Source organism: Mastigoproctus giganteus, chromosome 10 (assembly GCF_048544385.1).
Source record: "Mastigoproctus giganteus isolate SK-2022 chromosome 10, ASM4854438v1, whole genome shotgun sequence".
NCBI classification, from domain to species: Eukaryota; Metazoa; Arthropoda; class Arachnida; order Uropygi; family Thelyphonidae; genus Mastigoproctus; species Mastigoproctus giganteus.
Genome location: NC_143584.1, coordinates 230,043,096 through 230,068,851, shown reverse-complemented (window position 1 = coordinate 230,068,851; position 25,756 = coordinate 230,043,096). Strand labels below are relative to the sequence as shown.

Sequence of the window (25,756 nt, the reverse complement as noted above, 5' to 3'; positions counted from 1 at the left end):
CTGTATGAAGTAATGAAATTTTTGGATATGGCGTACACATGGTATGCCAGATCCTTGACTGCATATAACAGAGAACCATGCTATTACCCAGCATTTCTATCACAGCACATCATGGCTAAATCATTAACGAAAATAAGCAGAAATTTGAATTTTTTTTTAATTACAATTTTAATGTACTATTATTATTTTTTTATGAAAAGAAAACAATAACAAAAAAAAATGAGTTCTTGTAAAAAGATAAACTCTTTGTCACTAAGTGCATTATGACAGTGAGGGCTCAGATGGAGTTAAAAAAGATCAATTTTCCATTGTAAATGTGAAGAGTTGGCATCTATGAATATATCCGGATGTCAAAGAAAGCTGTCCTTAAATTGTGAATCAAAAGAGTTTACAAGCATTTTTTGTCCTTTCTAATTTGATGCTTAGCCAAGCCCATAAATCTTTATGGAAACAATCGCGAAAGTTTTTCGCACAAAATATTTCTTAGATAACTTTCTATATAAGAAAGCATTAATTTGTTAACTGTTATTTATTGGGGGGGGGGGGAGACTTTTGTGATCACTATTTACTTGTAGAGAATTTAAAACTGTCAGAACAGTAAGTGAAGAAACAAGAATGCAGCTGTTGTTGCTTATTGATGTAGAGCAGAAATGTGTGCATAAAAATGTGAAGTTGAAAACAAAACGTTAAAATCGAGCAATATAAAATACAGTCGGACCTCTTTTAAATGAATTTCCATATAGCGAATTTTTTTGATTTCCCCCTGGTCATTACATTAAAAATAGTTTCTGTATAACAAAGAAAATTTTCATAAAATGAACTGATTTCGAGACACCTGCTGGGTATGCATTGTTCGCACCTCTGGCCTTTATGCAATAGAACTGATGCTGTAGAATGCATGAAATTAAGAATTAATCTCTAGATATTAAGAGCTAAAAGAATTACGAATTATCTCTTTAGATATTAAGAGCTAAAATATTCCACAATTTACTGGTGCCCGTAAAACCTATACAACAATCGGATCTACTGTACCGAGAAGTTGCACTGGTCAACTGCTATACATGTGTCCACAGCCATTGACAGAGATTAAGGCATATTATTGGCTCTGGTCAACTTGTTTTCTACTGTAAGCACACTATTAGAGAATTGGGGGGGGGGGAGATTTTCCTTTATCCTGGAAAATTCATCTTTTGTTTCGCAGAAATGAGTCAACCACTTTTATGACTAAATTTCACTTGTTACTGTTTACATGGCAGGTACAAGTGGTCCCTAAATCAGTTTTGTTTTTGCTATTGTGCAAGTAACCTTACAATGTCTAAGAGAAAATCCTTGAATATAGAGGAGAAAGTGGGAAGTGCTTAATAGTGTAGATCAGGGCATTAAAAAAAGAATTCCAATAGTAATATTAGCCATATTACTACTGGAAGGAAGGCTAGTATTAGCCACAAGGAAGCCACAGGCTTTTGCTGCACTGACAAAAAAAAAAGAAAGAAGGGAAATAAGAAAATACAAATTATGTGCTTCCCTCCTCCCTCACCTACATGAGGGAGGAGGGAAACAAACTGTTAGCCTCAACTACCTGCAAAGGCAACTTGTTCCAGTAATCACCTTGCTCACTAAAAGAAAATTTCCTACAATCTAAAGTGCCTGGTAGCCAACCTATTTAGCCCACATAATTGAAGTATTTCCTCAATGATCTTCCCTTTTGCTAATCTAACCATGTGAGTTGCTCATCTCTGGACCCTTTCAAGAAGCTCAATGTCTTTTTTCAGATGACATCTCCATAATTGGACACAGTATTCCAAATGTGGTCTTGAAATTGCCACATACAGGGGGATTATGATCTCCCCATCTCTACAGGACATTGTTCAATAAAACATTGATAGGACATCGTGGGCCTTCCCGGCAATTTGTTTATGCTGCTCACGAAACTTCATATCTGCCCATATCGTAATCCCAGTTCCCATTCTTCCTTTACTGTTTTTAATTCAACCCCACCAAGTGTATATGTTATTTTGATTGTTGTTGTTGGTGTAGGGCTTAATGACACAAGGGCTGCTAAAGCCAAATTGTGTCAGTTCATTGTTTATTTATAGGCAACATATAGTTATAGATATTAAATTATATGCTCCACTGTACAGGTCAATATATTTTAGGTATATCAAAAGTTCTTCTTTGTTTGCTTCATTTCCTATGAAGTGAGATAAATCATGTGGAGAGTGGAAAGAGTTTGAAAAGTGTTAGAGCAGGTGGTTGAATATAAGGGACAATCAAACAGAAAATGATGGACCGTAAGTTGCACCAGACTGGATGGACACTGAGGTTGGTTTTCTCCCAGTAGTAGGAAGAGATGTGTACGGTGAGTGTATCCAACTCTAAGTCTTGCCAATACCACTTACTCTCTTCTGTTTGGTCAGAAGCTAGAGCCACAGCTTTGGAACTTCTGTTAAAGTTGATTGTTGGTGTTACTTTTACAGATCTGTTGTTGTTGTTGTTGTTTGGTTTTTAGGAGCATTAGCAACTAAGGCCATATTGCTCCGGGATATACGGTGGTCATTCCATGACCTTTCCGCATTCTCCATATTTGGTGGTGACGGGCTCGAACCCCGGTCTAATCAAGAAGCGTGTGCTACGCACTGCTGCTCCTTCCCACCTGGCTACGGAGGCGCCTATTACAGATCTGTGACCAGTTGTTGTAGCATGCTTTGCAAATGATAGGCTTATAGTCGCTGTAAGGAAGCTGAGAGTGAGTACTTTCATTTCCTAGAATGCTAAAATGACGAGGGATCCAGCAGAAACTGATTGGACATGCTGCAGGATATTAAATGGGAATGAATGCATTTCAAGATAGGATTGTAAGATGAGAAATACTTCCTTATGGCAGGTGAGATGGATAGCTCAATAATTTTACTAAGTGCTAACTTGATAGCACATAATTCAGCAGTGAAGACACTGCTGGCTAATGGTAGTGAGGCTGTAGCAGTAAATGAAGGAAAAACTGCAACAGCACCAAACCATACTGGCTGTTTTGGATCCGTCAGTATAGATTTTACAGGCATGGGAGTTCTGAGTAGTGTGAGCTAAGTTGCACTTAGCTCACACTACTCAGATATTAAAGGGAGGTAACAGTATTCTTCCCCCAATCCAGAAAGTGTATCATGAGAGGCAGGAACTTATGTCCAAGGCGCAATAGGAGCAGTTGAGTCCTGAAAAATATCATTTAAATCAATATTCCAATTCTGAACAAGCTCTTTAATTCTGAGTGAAGCAGGTCTATTTTCATTTGGTTTGCTTTCATAGAACAAATCCCACCGAGTATTATAAAGATACTTCCAACTGGGGTGTGATGGAAGACTGGATTTTAGCAATTTACTGGAGCAGCAATATTTTCCTACGAAGATGTAATGGAGGATCATGCACTCCGATATAAAGACTTTGGATTGGAGAAGTCCTGAAAAGTTCTGAGGTCTGCCCAACGCAGACCTCAGAGCACTGTGCTGGATGATATTTAGACATCGTAAAGTAGTGCTTCTGGCAGAGTTATATACTAGACAACCATAATCTAAGTGTGAACATATTAAAGTCCAGTAAAGGTGAAGTAAAGTGTATTGATCAGCTCCCCAAGACATGGACGAGACTGATCGAAGTATGTTCATATGCTTTAGACAAGCATTTCTTAAATGAGTGATGTGATCTTGGAAATTAAGCTTGCTGTCTAATATCAAATGGCCCCTAAATCCTAGATGGTAAAGATCCATAAGAATACCATGAAGCCAGGTAGTGTCAAATGCCTTTTCAAGATCTAAGTTGACCTTGAATAGATGTTTCCTGACAATGGCACTGCAGATATGAGATTCGGCTTTGATGAGCAAGTCTAGTGTTGATCTATTTTTTTGAAACCCATACTGATCATCTGGCAGGAGATTCTGTGACTCCAGGATGTAAGTGAGCCTAGTATGAACCATCCTTTCGAAAATTTTATCCAAGCAGCTCGTGAGAGATATGGGCCTATAATTTTGAACCAGGGATGAATCTTTTCCTGGTTTTGGTATGGCAATAATGAAAGAATGGTGCCAGGAAGAAGGATAGACATTTTCACAGAAGTTCCGATTGTAGAAGATCAACAAAGTAAATGCTTCTGGATGATTTATTTAATGATTCTTTGAGTTCTGTAAATGTGAAGGGTTGGTTGTACCGGAAGGAGCGGCATGTGAAGAAGTTGATTTTATTCCATTCTGCAGCTGCTTTGATGTTTTGGAAGGCGGATGCATAGGAAGCAAAAGCAGAGATCATGGTAAACGAGTCGGCCAGTGCATTAGCAACTTCTTCAGGAGTAGACACTTCTTTTCCCTTTCCAATTAAGTATCGAAGAGGGCAGCTGAATAAATTTGCCATTTAGGGCCTGTATCCTTCTACAGATGAGCCGGGTGTCTGTGTCTTTCATGATGGTTGAGGCAACGGCAATCCACGAATCACATTTTGCTGTCCGTCTAATTTGCCTTGCTTTAACTTTAAGTCTCTTATAAGCGATTAAGTTAGTTATGGTAGGATACTTTCGGAAATTATTCTACGCATGGTTTTTCTCCTGTTTAGCATGAACGCAATCTGTATTCCACCAGTGATTCCAGTGAATGTGATAAGTCTTGGATTTTGGAATAGATTCATCGGATGCTGTGAGAAACTGATTTGGTTATGTATGCAGTGACATTATTAATGGGTTGTTTTTGAACATAAAGTCTGTGTAGGCGCCTCCGTAGCCAGGTGGGAAGGAGCAGCAGTGTGTAGCACACGCTTCTTGATTAGACTGGGGTTCGAGCCCGTCACCACCAAATATGGAGGATGTGGAAAGGTCAGGGAATGACCACAGCATACCCCCAGAGCAATATGGCCTTAGTTGCTAATGCTCCTAAAAAAAAAAAAACCAAATAACAAACAAACAATAAAGACATATTTGGGCAGAACACCCATCCCAGTTTGCCTTTCTAAACTTCCAAGTGGATTGTTGGTCAGGATTTACAGTTACCCCTGTTTGTAATGTGTAAATAATCAGAAAATGATCGCTATTAAAGGGATTGGTTAACACCAACTATGTCATGGTTGGAAAGATGGACGGTGAACAAATTGACTAGTCAGTTACAGAAGTGGATCCTGTAGGTAGGTGGATGTATGTGGGAGATACAGAGTTTAGTAAATTTAGATAATTTTTATTCAAAAACTCTTCAATCAATTTGCCTCTTGCGTCCATTGTAGTGGATCCCCACAACGAATGGTGGCCATTAAAATCGCCAAAAAGGCAAATTGGTGTTGGAAGCTGTGTAAGGAGATTGTCTAGTCCTGAATGAGGAAACGACAATGTTGGTGGAATGTAAATGAAACAAGGGTAACTGAATTACCAACTTCAATACGAGCTGCCACAGCTTCTAGGGAAGTTCGTAACTGGATGAGCCTCAATGGAATATTTAAATTAACAAGAATAGCTACTCCTCCACATGCAGGAGATTCTGATCTTCTATCTCATCTGTACATGACATAATTTGAAAATTTTGGCAAGATCTGTGGTGACAGGAATGTTTCCTGTAGGCCTATGGGATTAAATTGGGTGAGTAAATCCTTCAAGTAGTAGTAGTAGTAGTGGCATGTGATGCAAGAAAGCAAATGTATGAGCTTATGCAGCATCAGCCAAAAAAAAAAAAATCACACCATTCCCTCCAAATGCCTGTCCAGTTCCTCCTTAAATTTATTCAACCTATCAACTTCCACAACGACAGATGGAAGTTTGTTCCAGCAATTAACCACCTGCTGGCTAAAGGCAAATTTCCGCACATCTATTCTACATCTGTCCTTTCTTAATTTGAATTTATGCCCCCTTAGGTTCGTAATCTAAGGGGGACTCCCTGCGGGACTCCACTAATAACATTAGTCAACGAAGAGCAGCACCCATTGATTACCACCCTCTGTCTTCTCCCACTTAACCATCCTTTTATCCATTGTAGCAACTTACCCTTAATACCATTCTGCTCCAATTTGTACAATGAAGTCATCTGAATGGCTTCTTAGTCCTCTGCAGTTCCACTGTATGATGTTTTGCATTCTTTCGGTTTAGTTGAAGATTCATCTGACTGTTTTTTTTTTTTGTATGGAGCATTTCTTCCGGTCTTTTTTTGGGAACATGGGTGTCCAGTATCCATTGTGTCATTGGCATGAAGTTCCAGGACGGGTTCCTCATAACCATTGTGTTCATCCACTTCCATACTCTTAGTGGTTGCTTGTTTTCTTAGTCTTTAGCAGTTTTCAATTTTTCTTTGTAATTCGAGACTGCTGGAATATCAGTTGGAATACTAACTGGAGTGTTAGTGGATTCACTGGTTTTAGTTTTAGGAGTTTATTTTCCAGATGTGACAGGGTTGCTTTAACCCAGTTAGCAAGAGAAGTGTTGGGTGGAATTGACACATCTGTTTGAACTGCAGTTGACGAATAGCTCCGAGTGTGAGATGCATAGGATTGACTAGGCATGGTCAACATAATCTGCCTGCGTTCTCAGGATATGTGACTTTATGTTCAATTTTGTATTTTTGTATTTTTTTTCCCGTTTTCCACATTTCACATGACTTGGAAAAAGCAGGGTGATTTCCTTTGCAGTTGGGGCAAATGGGAGTTGAGGCTGAACAATCTGTTTGTTTATGGTCTTTTGATACACAAATTGGGCAGATAGTGGATCCCCACAATGAATGGTGGCTATTAAAATCACCAAAAAGATTACTCTGGATGCCTGATGAGAGTGCCCATATTTCTGGCATTTAAAGCAACGAATCGGGTTTAGGATGCAAGGACAAATTCGGCAATTTAAATAGCTTTTACTGTGGATGGCAATTCTGGAGTGCTGAATGTTAAGATGATGGATCTAGTAGGAATGAGATTTCCATTTTTTTTTTTTTTTGTCATTATTCGTTTGGCACTGATCACTTTTTGACTGCTAAGTTCTTGAACTAATTCTTCCTCAGAGACTGTAAGTAGGTCCCACTCTGTGATAACAGCTTTAGATGAATTTAAAGTGTTGTGGGGAATTACAGATACTGGCAGCCTGCCAACCATCTTTGTTTTTAGCAGCCATTCAAAATGTTTAGAGGAAGCTGTTTCAATCAGGTCTCCCGATTGCAGTTGCTTCACCATTTTTGGTAATCCAGCGAGGGATTCCAAATATTTTTGGATTAGAAATGGCAATAACTTGCCAACCGGCTGAGTGGATAGGGAGTGAATTACCAAAAAATTTGGCGAGTCATGGCATTGTGCTTCCCTACGAAGCCTTTTGGGTTGGTTCAGTTCATTATCAGGTGATGTCTCTGGCCTTGAGCTTGAAGGCTCTAGAGGTGGATAGTCATTTATATCCATGGTTACTCCTTTTTCCCCTGGAGAAAAACTTTTCCCCCAGGTTACTGGCCACCTATTGACTAAGCAGCTGGAGAAATTAGTTTGTTAGTGAAAAATTAATATATATATATATATATATATATATATATATATATACTAAGAAAAATAGTATATATATATATATCCCCTTTCTGGGTTCTTACTCAATATCTGTAAAGTACAGAACCATTTATAATAAACTGAGAATTTGAAAAGCACTAGAATTAACAATGAGATTACTGAGAAAATCAGTGTTTATTGCTCAGGAAAAATCACTTGGACACTAATGCCTGGCACTTGGGGCCATGTTATTTTAGGGTAGCTATTCGCCAAGTGTAAGACATTGCATTTTGCTGTATTAAAATAGATGCCACTTTTCTGAACATTTTTAAAGCCTGTTCACATCATTCTGAAGGAGTGCTGCTTGGCATTAATCGTCAAAGCAAATTTTAACATCACGCCCTTTATCCCTTTGTTGCTATCATTTACGAAAATCAGAAAGAAAAGTGGTCCAAGAACAGACTGCCCAAGGATGCTTTTCTAAAATCCAAATAAACTACACTGAAATTGTTCCCTACATCTAGCTCATGAGTAACTGTGTCAAAATAGCTTACTAGGTAGCTAAACATAATTTTCTCTTAATAAAACCACATGTGTGTCTTTCAGAATGCCATTTCTATCTAAATGTGCCTGGATTGCAGTCTTAATAACTGCCTCTTAAGATTTTCCAATTAGACTAACCAGAAACTTCAGAGAATAGAAATGTATACAAGACTATACAGTATCAACCATTACAAAAGACCCTACTCACTTCACCCTCCTTAGCTAAGCCCTCCTTAAATCAAAATGCAACAATATTCCTCGTGCGTTATGCAAAAGGTCTTTTCCTAAGTGATCTATGTAAACACAGGTAAATAATTACATAGTGATATCTATTTCATCTTGAGAATGGTGGGGGTAGACAATCGGAGAAGATGGTTGTACAAGTAGGCAATTTAAAAAAAAAGAAGAAGAAGAAAAAAAAGTAAAGTGTAGCTGTTATCAATCCACTGCAGGATCAAAGCCTCCTCATGGTTCATGTTGAGGGAAATGGACCGTAATCTGCCTTGCTGGTCCAGAGCAGGTTGGCAGATCGACCGTATTTAGCATTCGGGCTTGAACCCCGGTCTACTCAAACAGCGTGTGCGGAGGTTATAAATTAATAATAATGTAGTTATACATTATTATTAATTTATAATACAGGTCAGTGTTCACAGACATTTTTGCCAGTCGGGTGGAGAAGTGTAATACTTCGCAATATTATAAAATTTTCTGTTATTTATAAATGTAACTTAAGCAATCCAGAGCATAAATTAATTGCATAATTTAACATTATATGCTCCTGTCGCATTGACCTCGATTGCATAGTATATCAAATTAATATTGATCGAGATCAATGAGCAGTACCGTATAGTACTATGGTACCGCGAGAATCGCACAAATTTTAGCCAGGTGATCAGTTAAATTCACAGGGTGGTGTGCCCATTCGATATGTCCTGGGGAGAACGCTGCAGGTAAGAATCATCCATACCAGGAGTGGCCAACTTAATTCGTGATACGATCTACATTTTTTCTTCAAAATGTGCCCCGATTTACCATCTCAAGAATTTCATTGCACGTGATTAAAAAATGTTGTTCATAAATTTTAAAATTAAATACAATTCAGAATTCTTATTTTTAAATTCATATGTAATTAAAATTTTAATTTAAGTGAAGTTTGTGTCTTCATGTCGTCTGCCAAGCTTTCAAAATCGGGGATATACCATGATAACGCCAACCACAAAGAAGAATCGGAGCGATTCTTCGTCTTTGTTTGTTTCAAATACGGAAAGTCCGATTCACATAGATATGTGGAACCAAAACAGGAATTTAAAAGTTCACTGCATTTCATTTGGGTACTTTTCTTGGCAAACATATTTCCAAAAGGCTTTCTGATGATCTGGCTTTTGGGAAGATATCATTTCACAATGTAATAATTTCATTTTCAAGTAATATTTTCTCCATGCGAAAAATCTCAGTGATTTTTTCTGAAATTTGTGTCATATCTAAGTCGACATTAAATGGATAAGAAATATATTGAACAATGTCTTCAACTGTTTTAAAATCACTGAATCTGGTTTCAAAATCATCCACAACCTTCTCGACAATGTCTGCTGACGAGGCTAGTAGGGGCCAGACGTGTTCAAAGCCACTAAGTGGATTTTTCTTATTTATTGATTTGAAATTATTGTTTTTCTAAAACTTTTGATTTAAATTTAGTAGTATGGCATTATTTTGTGATTTTCTGGTTAATTTGGTGTATTTATTCTTTACTTGGTCTTGCAATTGCATAAAAGTATCGGTAAGGGTATCCACGTGTTACAAGTTGCAACTCCGCTGAACGAGAAGTTTTTTAGCCATATTTAGCAGCTTATTGAATATTTTTTACATCAAATTATTTTTTGTAAGTAGCTTATAGACCTACTAAGGATCGTTAGTTTATTCTGAATTGAGACAGCGAGATTTGAAAGTTAATTAATATTTAAGTGTCCATAGATTACCGTTCGTAACATCCCGCCTTTGTCTTACGATCGTTATATATCGAACCTAGATAGCGTTAGTATAGTATAGGTTATAATATTTTCAGTGATCGGTAAAATCTATTAAACTTGTTGAACTTCGTTGGCATTTAAATTGTACTTTTAACTAAATACATATACCGACTTAGATTACAAACGTAACATAATTAATTAATACATAACTGATACGGAAGTTATATAAAGGGAACTCGGAGATAATTAATACTTGACACTAAAAAATATATATCCCGTTATAACTGTGTTGGGAGATAAGTTAGGGTTATAAACTGAAATTGAAATTTTATTTAAATTAAAAGAAATCATGACTCAGACCAGAGCAGCAAAACAAAAGGCTCAAGCTAATGGAAGCGCTGTGGCTCAGAGGAGAACTGAAGGGGGCATTTGCCTTCTGAATCACAGCCTTCTAAAATGCACAGCTTGCATGATGTTTGTAGAGCATTCAGGTACGGGACATGATATTGCCATGGGGGATGTCTTTGTGTGTGCACGATGCAAGGAGTGTAAGGAAATCAGGCGGCAACTCAGCGTTGTTATGGGTCTATATGAGAGATTGAAGGACAGGGTGGATGTCCTCGAAGGATTAAAAGTGAGGGGCTCATCAAGCTCTCAGCTGCCCACACCAATGCCAGAGCTTGCACTTGGTCATCACGCAACAAAGTGGCAACCCCCAAGGCAGAATGCACTGGTCCCAAAGGAACTAGTAGTTGTTGGTGACTCTATTGTCAGGGAAACGGGGAACATGCTTTGTAAAAAGGATAGGTGGAACAGGACCAGGGTATGTCTGCCAGGGGCAAAGGTTGATGACGTTGTAGAGTCGATATCATCTTTTAAGGGCACAAAAGGTGATATAGTTGTACACGTTGGCACTAATGATATCAAGAGTAGGAGACCAGAAGAATTGCTTAACAAGTACAGGTCACTGTTGAAAAAAAGCCGTGAAATAGGGTTGAATTTGAAAGTGTCTGCAATTCTGCCCAGACACGATAGGACGGAGTATATGATGAGAGCCTTGTCGATCAATTCGGCCCTGGAAAGATTGTGCAAGGCTCAAGGGGTAGAATTTTTTTCAGCCTGGACTGTACTTGTTAACAGGAGAGATTGCTTCTACAGGGATGGGATACACTTAAATAGAAAGGGTGCAAGAATATTTGCTGATGCTATCGAGGCATTGTTAGGTGGGTCGGAAAACTGCTAGCTTTGGGGGGAGACAAAGACGAATAGATTAACAGTAGCCACTGGCAGAGGTGAAAGAGATTCTTGCACTGCTTCTATTGGAATGAGCAGAAGCCTGAAAAACAAGATGCAGGATATTTCAGAGACTGCTGGGAGTCATTGCGGTACAAGTAAACACATGGGTGGTGTTAGGGTAGTTAAGAATAGAAATAGGTGCATGTATACTTGCGTGTACACCAATGCTAGGAGTTTAGTAAATAAATTTGATGAATTTGAGGTATTGCTCAAAACATCAAAGGCAGATATTGTTGGGATATCAGAGACGTGGTATCACACAGATATAAGGAATGCAGAACTAGAATTTGGGGAGTACAACATCTACAGAAAGGATAGACTGGATAGGAAGGGAGGAGGTTTATGCTATTAGTTAAGAAATACATAAAATCCAAGGAAGTGAAGCCAGTGGACATCGCTGGACAGTGCAGTGTCGAGTCAGTTTGGTGTGACATAAGCATTGGGAGATCAAAATTGAGAGTAGGAGTGTGCTATAGGCCTAATGACTCTGATGAGTATAATAAGAAACTGTACAGGGAAATAGTGTGGGCCAGTAAATCAGAGAGTCTTATAATGGGAGATTTTAATTTCCCAGATATTGACTGGAATTTTGGGGCTGGTCACACACACTAGCAAGGCTTTTGTGGATTTATTGGATGATTGTTTTCTTCATCAGCATGTTCGGGAGGCAACTAGAGGGAGTAATACTCTTGATTTGATTATCAGTAGTGATTCTTCATGCATTAAGAATCTGCAGATAAAGGAACCACTAGTTGGAAGTGATTACAGTGTGCTGAAGTGGGATTTACTCAAAGAGGTAACTACCATTAGGGGTAAAGGGAAGGGTTATTGCTTTCGTAAAGGCGACTACGATGGACTGAGACAGTATTTAAATTCTATACAGTGGGACCAACTGATGATGTTACCAACAGCAAATGCAAAATGGGAAGCGTTCAAAGAACTTATCTTGGAAGCTACTAGGCTTTACGTACCAACTAAGAAATATTGTTCAAGGATTAGGCCTAAATGGATGTCAGATGAACTGATGAGGCATATGGCAGAGAAGAAACATGCATGGGATACATACAAAATTAACACATGACACAGAAGCCTATGATAGATACAAGTTGATCTGTAACCAAGTTACAAAGGAGGTTAGGCAAGCGAAGGCAGATTACGAGAAATCTTTGGCAAGGGATGCAAAAAAAACAGCAAAGAGTTCTTTACTTATGTAAACTGTAGAAGGAAGGGGATCAATCCGATTGGTCCACTTGATATCGATGGGTCAACTGTTGATGATCCTGCTCAGGTAGCTAACAAACTAAATGAATATTTTGCATCGACATTCACACATGAGGAGTTATTTAGCGAGAGGAAAGCCAGAGGTGTATTCAACTCTAGCAGTAAGTTAGAGAATCTTGTAATAACTGAGAGTAAAGTGGAGGAGAAATTGCACCTGGGGTGGATGGGCTCTATCCAGTTATATTAAAAGAGGCAGCAGAGGAAGTAAGCAAACCCTTAGCCATAATTATGAGAGCTTCCTTGGACTCAGGGGAGGTACCCACAGACTGGAGATGTGCAAATGTGACCCCAATTCACAAAGGAGGATCAAAGGCTGACACAAGTAATTATAGATCTGTGAGTTTAACTTCTGTTCCAGGAAAATTAATGGAGGCACTAGTTAAAGAAGCACTACAGGATCATTTAGACAAGACTTCAGTTATAACTCGGACACAGTATGGTTTTGTTAAGGGGAAGTCTTGCCTGACCAATTTGATTGGATACTATGATGCAGTCACAAAGGAACTGGATGCAGGGAATAACTTTGATATTATATACTTGGATCTTAGAAAGGCTTTTGTTACTGTTGCACATGGAAGACTGCTGCACAAATTGGAGCAGTGTGACATTGGAGGCAAATTGCTGCTATCGATAAAGGGGTGGCTGAGGGGGAGAAGACAGAGAGTGGTAATCAATGGACACTGCTCACTGCTCATCATGGACTAATGTTATTAGTGGAGTCCCTCAAGGCTCAGTGTTGGGTCCATTATTGTTTTCTGTATTCATAAATGATATTGATGATGGTATATCAAGCTTAATGTCGAAGTTTGCAGACGATACAAAGGTAGGCAGGGTTGACACTACTAACACTATGCTGCTGCAACAGGATCTGGAAAGGTTGAGCAGATGGGCTGAGAGGTGGCAAATGAAGTTTAACATTGACAAATGTAAAGTACTACACATAGGAAACAGCAACCCCAGAGCAACGTATCAACTCTGTGGTACTACACTAACAGTGGTAGAGAATGAAAGGGACCTGGGGGTGGTTGTGCAGGCAGATATGAAGTTCAGTGAGGAGTGCAGATGGGCTGCGGCTGCATGCGTAGCTCATGGTGTATTGTCAATGATATATAGGAATTTTTCTAGCAGGGATAAGGAGGTGATTATTCCCTTGTATAAGGCAATGGTCAGGCCACACCTAGAGTACTGTATACAGGTCTGGAGGCCTCATTTCAAGAAGGATGTAGAGCTGCTGGAACGAATACAGAGAAGGGCAACAAGATTAGTGAATGGAACAAAGGGGTACTCTTACGAAGAAAGGCTTAAGTTTTGCAAATTACAGTGTCTGGAGACTAGGCACCAGCGAGGTGATCTGATAGAGGTGTATAAAGCCTTGAATGGTTTGAGCATGCTCAATGCTGATGGGATTCTTCCTCTCGCTCAGAATAATCACCTGAGAGGGCATAAATTCAAATTGAGGAAAGACAGATGTAGGATAGACGTGTGGAAATTTGCCTTTAGCCAGCGGGTGGTTGGTTGGTGGAACAGACTTCCATCCCTTGTCGTGGAAGTTGATAGCCTAAATGAGTTTAAGGCTCAGCTGGACAGGTATTTTGAACGAACAGAGGGGTGAAGTGGAAGTGGTTTTTTTTTTTTTTTTTTTTTGACTGATGCTGCATAAGCTTGCTTTATTGCATCAAATGCCTCTACTAATACTAATGTCTTCTTCTCAATTTCAGAAACATATTTCTCACTATTAAATTCAAAAATCGGATATTTTTGCAAATGACCTTGCATATTTGCAAAATTATTGAATTTTTTTCCTTTGAGATCCTTAGCCATTGCCAAAAATTAATATTTATATGCAGAAATATAAATTTTTGCATATAAAATATTAATAAAAATGTCACCCACATTTTTATTTTTTCCTTGTAATATCAAATTCAGATCACTTAATTTACAGGTAAAAATCTGCCAAAAAAGCCAGATCACACTACCACAAAAACAACAATTTTTTTTAATTTCATTTGAAATCTCTGTAGAAACTTACTCCGATTCAGCCATCTGACATCTGTGTGTAATATCAGATCTCGTTCATTTTCATTGAGTTGCATTTTGAAAAGTCTCCTTTGAAGAGATTATCCTCTGATAGAATTGACGATTTTGAAAGCTATGTCCACAACACTTAGTATTTAATCTTTTGCTTGTTGGTGGATGATACAATGGTAACTCAAATCTGGGAATCCATCATCCTTTTGGCACAATGCGACGAATCTGTTAGGATGCCCTGTCGTTGCTTTAGTTCCATTTCTTGTTGTTGGTATGAGCTTAAATAGTGGTGATTAAATTTTTTCAAAAAAATTTTTGAATGCGCTAAATATATATGAAGACCTCTAGTTCTTTCTTTTAACGAAACCACACCCAGCAGTTCTCTAATGGCAGAATAATCGAAAACCATACAAATAAAAACAAGCAATTGAGCCGTATCACTGACATCTATAGATTCATCCAGTTGTAAAGAAAAGGCCACACAATTGGCATTATGAGTGTGCAATTGTTCGCTCACATTGTTGCTCATTTTTTCCGATGTGTCGCATCACAGTATTTCGAGATAATTGCAGATCTTGAAGAGCACTTCTAATTTCATTTTTGTTCTTAAAATTTTCAAAAAGAGAATCTGTTATTTCTAAAATTGTGTCTTTCGTGACTTGATCATCAGAAAATGGTTTGTATTTTTTTGCAAGAAGACTACTCGATTTTAAATGTTACAGTTACTGCTTTAGATGGTAAATTAGGTGTCACGAAGAAATTTTTTGTGCGAATAATCTGGATTTAAGTTTTTAAATTATTTTTCTAAGGTCACTATTAGGTGGAAAATCCTATTGGCATTTACCATAGAGTGCGTTGAAGTGCCTTTCTAAATTTCCTTTTTTGGGTATAGCCACGGAAGCATTGCAATTCCCACAACTTTTTTTTTTTTAACATCATTACAAAAAAGTATAGTTCCCACTCTTGATGAAAATGATACGTTTTACTCTTTTAGGTAACATTAATTTTAAATCAAAGGGTATTAAATTAACATATAAGCATGGTGCAGTTATTAATATTAAGTAAGTCAAATAAGAATTCGACACACACACTATGCTCTTCACAACGTAATTGCGTGAATTTTAATGAGACAAACCTAGCGGCTGCGCGGCAACAAGGTAGTCATGTGGTTCAACAGATTTGTAATAAACGTATGCAGTGGGGCACATAATAACATTTAGATTTTAACTAATTCGTCGTGATCGACTGAAATTAAAGCCATGATCAACTGGTAGTTCGCGATCGACTTGTTGGCCACCCCTGATCTATACAAATGAGAAGTAAAAAGTAATAGGTTAAACAGAATTATAACATGTAGTCTTACCATAAATTATACCATTCACATCCAGTTGGTCAATATGGTCCATCTCTTTCCTTCTCATGTTAATATACGCAAAGAATTCTTCACTATTTTTTTTTTGCATCCTTAGCCAAAAGATTACTCATAACCTCCTTAGCTTCCCTAACACTTTCTGTGACTTAATTTGCAGAACAGTTTATACTTACTGTAGGCACTGGTGTTCCCTGATAATTTATAAACACCCTGTGCATTTTTAATTTTCACTAACCTCATCAGTTTATCTACCAACCATTTAGGTTTAAAACTCAATGCATGAAGAGTCAATGGTGCTCAAAATTACTAATTTCTCTGTTTTTTTTTTTTTTTTTTATGTGAACCCCAAACACGAGAGGTATTAGAACCTATAGTATTTAGTACCGTGCTTGGGTTGGAGGTTGAGAAGACGAAAGAAGACATTTGTTGACACTGGACTTGAACTTCTGTAGATTGTAATTTTCAGGAAATACGTATGAAGGAAGGTTGTTCCAGAAAACGGCAGTTGAATGAATAAATGAGGAAGATGAAAAGTTGGTTCTGTGGGTTTGAAGTTTGACGGTAAATGGATGTTGGCGGCACGTGTTCGGACTGTTTTGAAAGAGAGAGCGGGAATTATAGAAGCCATTTCAGAAGAACAGTGCCCATGGAAGTATCTGTAGAAGAGGCATGCAGCAGTAACAGTGCGTCTATGAGAAAGCGAGTGGAGAGAGACTGTTAGAGATCAATCATTAATTAACCTAACTGCCCTCTTCTGAATGGAATCAAGAAGCTTGAGAGAAGTTTAGGGGGCATCACCCCAGATGTGGGAACAATATTCCATGGCAGGGTGGATTTGTGATTTATACAGAGTGAGCAGCTGTTTGGAAGCAAAGTAACGACGAGAGCGAAAGAGAAAACCAAGTTTTTTAGATGCAGAAGAAGCAATACTTGTAATGTGCTTGTGCCAAGAGAGATTAGAAGTCAGGGCAATCCCCAAAAGAGATATATCATTTTGCTTAGAAATCGGAGTGTCACTAAAGATAAGCGTAGGAGCAGAAGAATCCTTTTTGCGAGATATAAGACAAGACTGAGTTTTAGAAGGGTTGAAATCAACTAAGTTGTCTTTGCCCCACTGGAGAATTACCTGAAGATCAGCATTTAAGGAATTGGTAGCAGATTTTCGAGAAATTGAAGCTGATTGAGCAGGACAAGGTTTCTCAAAATGGAAAGTTGAATGTAATGTGCTATCATCGGCAAAACTATGGATAGGATTTGCAGAAAATTGAAGGTCATTAATGTATAAGAGGAAAATATTGGGGGGGGGGGGAAGAACTGAACCTTGGGGGACACTAGCATTAGTGGAGAAGTTAGAAGACGGAGAGCCATCTACCATCACCCTCAGTGAGCGATCAGAGAGAAAACCAGATAACCAATTACAAAAAAAAGTTGACAAACCATAAGATGGAAGCTTATTTAGAAGACTTTTATGCCAAACACGATCAAAAGCCTTTGAGATGTCAAGAGCAACTGCCTGTGTTTCACCAAACTTTTCCATTGAATTTGTCCATAAATGGGTAACACATGCCAGAATATCACCGGCAGATCAGATTTGACAGAATCCATACTGGCGATTGTTGATCAGACGGAAGGTTTCTAGGTAGTTTAAGAGTTGGCGGTTAATTGATTTCTCCATTACTTTAGTACCGTGAAAGAGTAGAAGTAACTGCAATGTAACGATAATTGGATAGGAGAAATTTTTCACCCTTTTTAGGAACTGGCTGGATATGAGCAAATTTCCAAGCAGAAGGAAAAACACCTTTGGAATAAGAAAGTGAAATATAATCTTAAGGGAGATGGCAGATGAGTGCATTGAACCATTGAGGCTAATTATGAGAGCATCATTGGACTCTGGAGTGATTGTAACAAAGAAAAACAGTCGGGAGAGATCATGCAAACCATCATGGGAGGTGATCTTGCAGATCACCTAGTAAATTTCTGACGGTAGTAAAATCAATTTGTCACAATTTTGCGACATGGATATGATGTCGTTTGACATCATTTACATTTCATAACAAACAAAAATGGAGTCGGAAAAGGAGATCGTGCAAAGGATCATGGGAGATGACCTTGGATGTGTTCAGAGCTGGCATAAACTAGCTGGTTGCAGAAAAACGTTTATGATTCAGGGCATATCACTTAGGTGGTTTTGGGCTAACCATTGCCACCCATGGCAGAAATCTTTTGGTAACTAGAGAAATGGATATCTTGAGGGCAGTGATCTTGGATGTGCTCAGAACTGGCATGAACTAGCTCTGAGCACATCTAAGATCAGTACATTACAGTACCCATCTGTATTACTAAGCAGTTGTATATATTTACATCAAGAGGTGACTCAAACATTTTTCTGCAACCAGCTGGCCCTATCAAGAATATCTGAACAGGTTTGCAATTGGGGGATAAGACTCCAAATTATATGTATGAGTAGAATCTTTTGCTTGTCATTGGCCATTCTGGTTAAGTTGCAGAAGTCTTTGTTGGTCATCAAGTTTTTGTGTTTCTTTGCAATTGTGCTGAATTGGTTGAGCGTGGCGAGCTTTAGATCCACATTCATTTGGCTGTTTGGATAATTGAAAGTTTCGAAAGGGGCCTTCTTCTCGCACTCGTGTCACTATGCAGGTAGTTACAGAATGCATCGTCAGGGTCAACATTGTCTTGACACAGTCATACATATTTCAATCATTTTGCGAATGTCCAAGTCCGATTCATTTAATTTATGATTTAGTGTGAACCATTCACTGTGGTAGATCTTGACATATTTCATCTCTGACAGTATCTCTGTTTCCTTATTGCGAAATGGAATGTGCATCGTTACCATCTCACGTTTGTACTCATTGAGATCCTGACCAACTCATAGTTTCGATAGTGTATTATGAGTGGATACTGTCGTTTCTTGCAGATCTCGTAGCGTTGCAAGTGTAACGTGCAACAAAGCATGACAGAGTAACAACATGATGGTAAGATTGTAACAATACAAATACTTGTATTGTTGCTATCATACTATTCAACAAATGGCTACAATCATATGGGTAATTAGGCCATTGGCCTAACCTCTTCCAAACAATTCTGTAGAGTAGGCAGCGGGCATGTGTATCCAATTTATTACTAACATTGATTCAGAAGAATAAGTAGCAGGGGTGAGCATAAATTACATAGTTCATGATTTTGGTTCTAGCTGTTTAAAATTTAGTAGGCATTGTCAAAGATGTTTACACATAAAACATTTTTCGTGCTTACAGGGTAAACAGGAATTTTTTTTATTTTTATTTTGAACAAATATCACAACTGATGCAGATTGCTCTTTCAAACTGATATTACATAAGCTGGTCACACAGCATTTACATGAGATGATGACCAGTATGATGTTACTTTAGAATAATTGGAAAAAAGGATGCTAACACTTATGAAATTTTGCCTTGGTTATGTGGAATTAAATTTTTTTTTTTTTCATGCACATAAGTTGTTATTTAAGGAAAAGATTAAACATAAAAGGCTTTTTAAATGAAAAGATTACATTAGTAGAGGCATATATGCAAGAAAGCAAGCTTATAACAACATCACCAAAAAAGAAAAAAAAAAAGAAAAAAAAGGGAACTTTCCCAATTCATCCATCCATTTGCTCCAGATGTTTGTCTAGTTTTCTCCTGAATTTATTTAAACTGTCACTAAAGGCAAACTTCCACACATCTATCCTACAATTGTCTTTCCTCAATTTGAATTTATGCCCTCTCTAGCAATTAATCTGAGCAAGAGAAGAATCTCATCAGCATTGAGCTTGCTCAAACCATTCAAGGCCTTATACACCTCAATCAGATCACCTCATAGGTGCCTAGTCTTCATACACTGTAATTTGCATAACTTAAGCCTTTCTTTTTAGCAGCAATCCTTTGTTCCATTCACTAATCTTGTTGCCCTTCTCTGTACTCGTTCCGACAGCTCTGCATCCTTCTTAAAATGAGGTCTCCAGACCTGTATACAGTACTCAAGGTGTCGCCTGACCATTGCCTTATACAAGGGGATAATCACCTCCTTATCCCTGCTAGAAATGTTCCTGTATATCATTGACAAGACACCATGAACTACTCTTGCAGACCATCTGCACTGCTCAAAAAACTTGATGTTGACTGCACAATTACCCCAGGTCTTTTTCATTCTCTACCACACAGTTGATACCTTACTCTGGGGTTACTGCTACCCACATGCAGTACTTTACATTTGTCATTGTTAAACTTCAGTTGCCACCTCTCAGCCCATCTGCTCAATTTTTAATGGAACCTGTTGCAGTAGCGTACTGTCATTATTGTCATTAACAACCCTACCAACCTTTGTATCGTCTGTAAACTTAGACATTAACCCTGATATACTTTCATCAATATCATTAATATATACAGAAAACAACAATGGACCCATCACAATCCTGGGGGACTCCACTAATAACATTAGTCCATGAAGAGCAGTATCCATTGATTACCACCATGCCTTCTTCCACTCAACCATCCCTTTTTCTATAGCAGCAATTTATCCCCAATGCCACACTGCTCCAATTTGTACGGCAGTCTTCCACGTGCAATAGTATCAAAAGCCTTCCTAAGATCCAAGTATATGATATCAAAATTATTCTTTGTATCCAGTTCTTTTGTGACCACATCATAGTAACCAACCAAATTGGTCAGACAAGCCTTCCCCTTAACAAACCCATGTTGTGTTTGAGCTATAACTGAAGTCTTGTCTAAATGATCCTGCAGTGCTTCTTTGACCAGTGTCTGCATTAATTTTCCCAAAACAGAAGTTAAATTAACAGGTCTGTAATTACTTGTCACCCTTTGATCTCCTTTGTGAATTGGGGTCACATTTGCACATCTCCTGTCCATAGGTACCTCCCCTAGTCCAAGGATGCTCTCATAATTACAGATAAGGGTTTGCATACTTCCTATGTACCTCCTTTAATATAATTGGATAGACCCCCCCAACTGCCTTTCTTATCTTCAACGGTTTCTGCTCCACTTTACTCTTAAGTAATTACAAAATCATTTAGCTCACGGCTAGAGTTTAATACATCTTTGACATTCCCCCCCCCCCCCCCCCCAGAATAACTCCTCATGTGTAAATGTAGATGCAAAATACTCATTCAGTTTGCTAGCTACCTGAGCAGCTAAATCATAAACAATTGAAACATCGATATCAAGTGGACCAATCGATTCGTCCCCTTCCTTCTAGGGTTTACATAAGTAAAGAACTCTTTGCTGTTTTCCTTTGCATCCTTTGCCAAAGATTTCTCGTAATCTGCCTTTGCCTACATAACCTCCTTTGTGACTTGAATACAGATCAGCTTATATCTACCATAGGCTTCTGTGTCACTTGTTAATTTATATGTATCTCATGCATTTTTCGTCTCTGCCACATGTCTCTTTAGTTCATCTGACATCCACTTAGGCCTAAACTTTGAACAATATTTTTTAGTTGGTATGAAAAGCCTAGTAGCTTCTAAGATTAATTCTTTGAATGCTTCCAATTTAGAATTTGCTGTTGGTAACATCATGTTGATCCCACTGAATATAATTTAAAAACTGTTTCAGACCACTGTTGTCACCTTTACGAAAGCAAAAACCCTTCCCTTTATACACCAGATGATAGTTATCTCTTTGAGTAAATCCCAAATCACCACACTGTGCTCCCTGGCACCTAGTGGTTCTTTTATCTGAAGATTCTTAATGCATGAAGAATCACTAATGATAATCAGATCAAGAGTATTACTCCCTCTAGTTGCCTCCCGAACGTGCGTCTGTATTAAACAATCATCCAATAAATTCACAAAAGCCTTGCTAGTGTGTGAGTAACCAACCAGTTCCAGTCAATATCTGGGAAATTAAAATCCCCCATTATAAGACAATCTGATTTACTGGTCCACTATTTCTCTGCACAGTTGTTCATTATACTCATTTGAGTTATTAGGCCTATCACACACTACTACTCTCAATTTTGCTTTGTCAGTGTTTATGTCACACCAAACTGACTCAACATTGTACTGTCCATTTATGTCAACTGGATACACTTCCTTTGATTTTGTTTTTCTTAATTAATAGCATAATCCCTTCCCATCCTTTCTGTACACATTGTACTTCACAAATTCCAATTCTGCATTCCTTATATCTGTGCGACACCAGGTCTCTGATATCACAACAGTATCTGTCTTTGATGTCTTGACCAGCACTTCAAATTCATCTAATTTATTTTCTAACTCATAGCTTTGGTGTATATGCAAGTATATATGCACTGTTATTACACTTAATTACTCTAACACGGTCTATGTATTTACTTGATTCATGACTCCCAGCAGTTTCTGAAATCCCCTGCATCTCGTTTTCCAGGTTGCTGCTCATTCCAATAGAAACAGCGCAAGAATCAGTTTCACCTCTGTTAATCTATTAGTCTGTGTATCCCCCCCCCCAACCTAACAGCTTTCCAGCTCACCTAACACTGCCTCGATAGCATCAGCAAATATTCTTGCACCCTTTCTATTTAAGTGTATCTCATCCCTGTAGAAGCAGTCTCTCCTGTTAACAAGCAAAAGACCAGCCTGAAAAAAAAATTCTACCCCATGAGTCTTGCACAATCTCTCCAAAGTAGAATTGATTGACAAGGCTCTCATCATATGCTCCCTTGTATTGTGTCCGGGAAGAATTGCAGACACTTTCAAATTCAGCAATTAAATGCAACGGTACACTAAAATAAAGAATTACAAAAAAAAAAAAAAAAACCAACAAAACATTGATTTGCAGAATGTTAGATTATTCCCAATTCAAAGATGGAGGCATGCAATAATATTTTTATACCTTTAGTTTTTCACTTGACTTACCCAAGTATTGAAAATGAGAGAAAAGTGCCTAAAGTAGGTTGTGTTCCTAAAACATAAAACAGACTTAAAAATAATTTAAATTTTGCACAACCAAGGTAAAATTTCACAATTGTAATGAAGTGTGTTTTTTCTGCTGTATCCCCCATGCAATACTGAGCACTTTTATTTCTTTACACTCACTTGTTTAAGTCAAATCAGTCACCAGTTCATGCAGCTACCCCATGAACAACTCATGTAACTGTAATTTGCTAATTTGAATAGATATTCCATATGTAGCCCTCTCAGAAAAATAGTGATAAGGCAAATGCAATACATCTGTATATAGATAATCATTTTAGTCAATATAAAAATAAAGAAAAATAGTATGTGCGTTTCATTTTAATGATTCCACTTTGAATATTTTTACAACGAATCTGTAGCCAAATCAAAATTTTATACTATTCAAACTTTCATAGAGAATACAATTGCTCTAAAAGAACAACAATCAGCAAATCCCAGAATTTTCCTGCTTTCAAGAGTTACCCAAACATTATATACACTCTTGTGACTAAGGCTATAAAGCATGTGGTGTATAATTATAAGTATATTGTGACTGCAAATTGCAGTAGTCTTCAAAACCACTGTGCCAGGTAGTCATACATCAATGTTTTACTCCCTTTAGCACCTACCTGGTTATATCATTCTGCCTTCTAATTCTGGAAGACTGCAAGTAGTATACAGTCCATAAGTCTCCTATCAAGTAACTGTTCCATGTGGCTTTTGAATTCTCTCTGTTGTATATGATGAATGCAATAAATATTATCAGAGAGGCTTGTGATATTTTGCCCAACATACGTACATGCATAAAAATTTGAATAAAAGAACTTTAAAATCAGTGTCTTTCTTAATTTCATTAGTCATTTTGACTAAAATAATAAAATTTAAGCCTTCTTGATGATATAAATTTCTATGGTCAGAAAATTGCTAGGAAAGTGCACAATAAAAAACTGATAATAGAGCAGCCATGCAGTACAATCTTACATTTACCACACCACGTTCTGGTTTCAAAACTGAGTTTTCATTAAAAAAAAAAAAAAAAAAAAAAAAAGGTGTGGGAGCAAGAACACTCACGTGTGTTTGAACAGGAGCACAAAGGTCAACCATTCCTGTAGGGGTAACAAATTCCTCTTCTTCGATGTATTCTTCTCCTTCAGCACTTTTTCCAACGTCTCCTATATTTTCATCAGTTTCTAATTCATCAACTTCCTCCTCCTCTTCTTCCTCTTTTTCTCCTGTACTTCCAAAATAGCTACAAGCATGTATTTTTAATATTACTTCTTTAATGTTTTTATCTAGAAAATTTATTGTCAAGGTTTCAAAAATACTATTTCATGTAAAACTAAAACTAACATATTAATTTATTCTTTATGAATTTAATTGGTTTTCCACAGAAATATCACAAATCCCAACATGCAACTTATATTTTTCTCCATTATATACAAGGTATGATTAAAAAGTTCCAGAACATAAAATCTAAGGAAGTGTATCCAATTGTTGGTTACTAAAGATGCTTGATCCCAACAAATTCGATGCAATGTTGTATCTCACAATTTATGGCTAGGGTATCAATTCTCAAAAAAGTTTATCAGGTTCTTTTGGATTATTAAATGCCTCTAATTGCAGTTTACCATGCCTCCAGTTGCTGGAGAAGCCTTCATCCTGCAGTGGATTGAAAATGGCTGATGATGATGCCTCCAGTTTCACAACTGATTGAGTTGACTATGCTAGAAAGCAACATGACATACATCACTGCATGTCATGTTGCTTCAAAACACCTGGTTTGCTTAAATAAAAACTTGGTCCTAGAATTCTTTTGATATTGTACTGTTTTTTTTTTTTTGAAAACTCATTATTATGATATACCTTTTATTTGTTTATACTTGTAGTATAAACTTAGGATACAGGACTTCTAATTTACCTATTAGTATAACAGGAATGAAAAAAAAACTATGGGGTTTAGTTACATATGTATACATAGGCCAAATACAGTTTGTGCAAAGCTACTGAATATTACCAGTATGATCCCCTTTCAAATGCACCCATGATTTTTTTGTCTGCAGATTTCTATCTTGGATTGTCTGTTACACACCAAGTGTGTTTGTGTTTTAATGAAAAACCCAACTAGTGATAGATGCAACACAATGCTTTTCATAACGGAATGATCAATAATCAGTTATATGCAAATTAGTATGCAAAGAAAAAAAAAAAAGTGGAGGGATTCAATCCAATGTTATCAAAACAACAGGTGAAGTTTTATTCTCTCTCTCTCTCTCTCTCTCTCTCTGTGCGCGTGTGTAATGTTCAATTATTAATTTATAATATTTATCATAACATAATTAACATAAATCAATTATGCCCTTCACTAATTAGAACCTATAGTACTTAGTACCAAGCATGGGCTGAAGCTTGAGAAGACAGAAGGCACTTGAAGATACTGCACTTGTTTACCACTGCATCAAGGAAGAGGCACTGCAGACTGTCCTCTGGGTTGAAAAGCTGGGAAATGGCAATTGAAGTTTAAGTTAACAAATGCAATGTACTACACATGGGTAGCAGTAACCCCAGAGTAACTTATCAACTGTGTGGAACTACACTCAGGGTAGTAGAGAATGAAAGAGACCTGGGGAGGGGGGGGGGGTAATTGTACAGCAAGACATGAAATTCTCTGAGCGGTGCAGACATGCAGTCAGGAGAGCTTATGTGATTCTGTCAATAATATACAGAAACTTTGCTGGTAGGGATAAGGTGATTATCCCTTTGTATAAGGCCATGGTTAAACCACATCTTGAATACTATATATAGGACTGGAAGCCTCACTTAGGAAGTGAAGTAGATCTGCTGGAACGGGTGGAGAGAAGGGTAATGGGA

General features: G+C 37.7%; 1 protein-coding gene across 4 annotated transcripts in view; it reads right to left on the bottom strand.

The window, feature by feature from the left end:
- LOC150080020 (caprin-1-like) overlaps positions 1-25,756 on the bottom strand; it is a 248,578-nt gene that overhangs the window by 99,146 nt on the left and 123,676 nt on the right. For all 4 annotated transcript variants that reach the window (XM_090382371.1, XM_090382373.1, XM_090382374.1 and 1 more), the window contains exon 6: positions 23,960-24,180. In XM_090382371.1, coding sequence (XP_090238497.1) covers positions 23,960-24,180 — 221 coding nt within the window. The remainder of the gene's footprint in view (positions 1-23,959; positions 24,181-25,756) is intronic.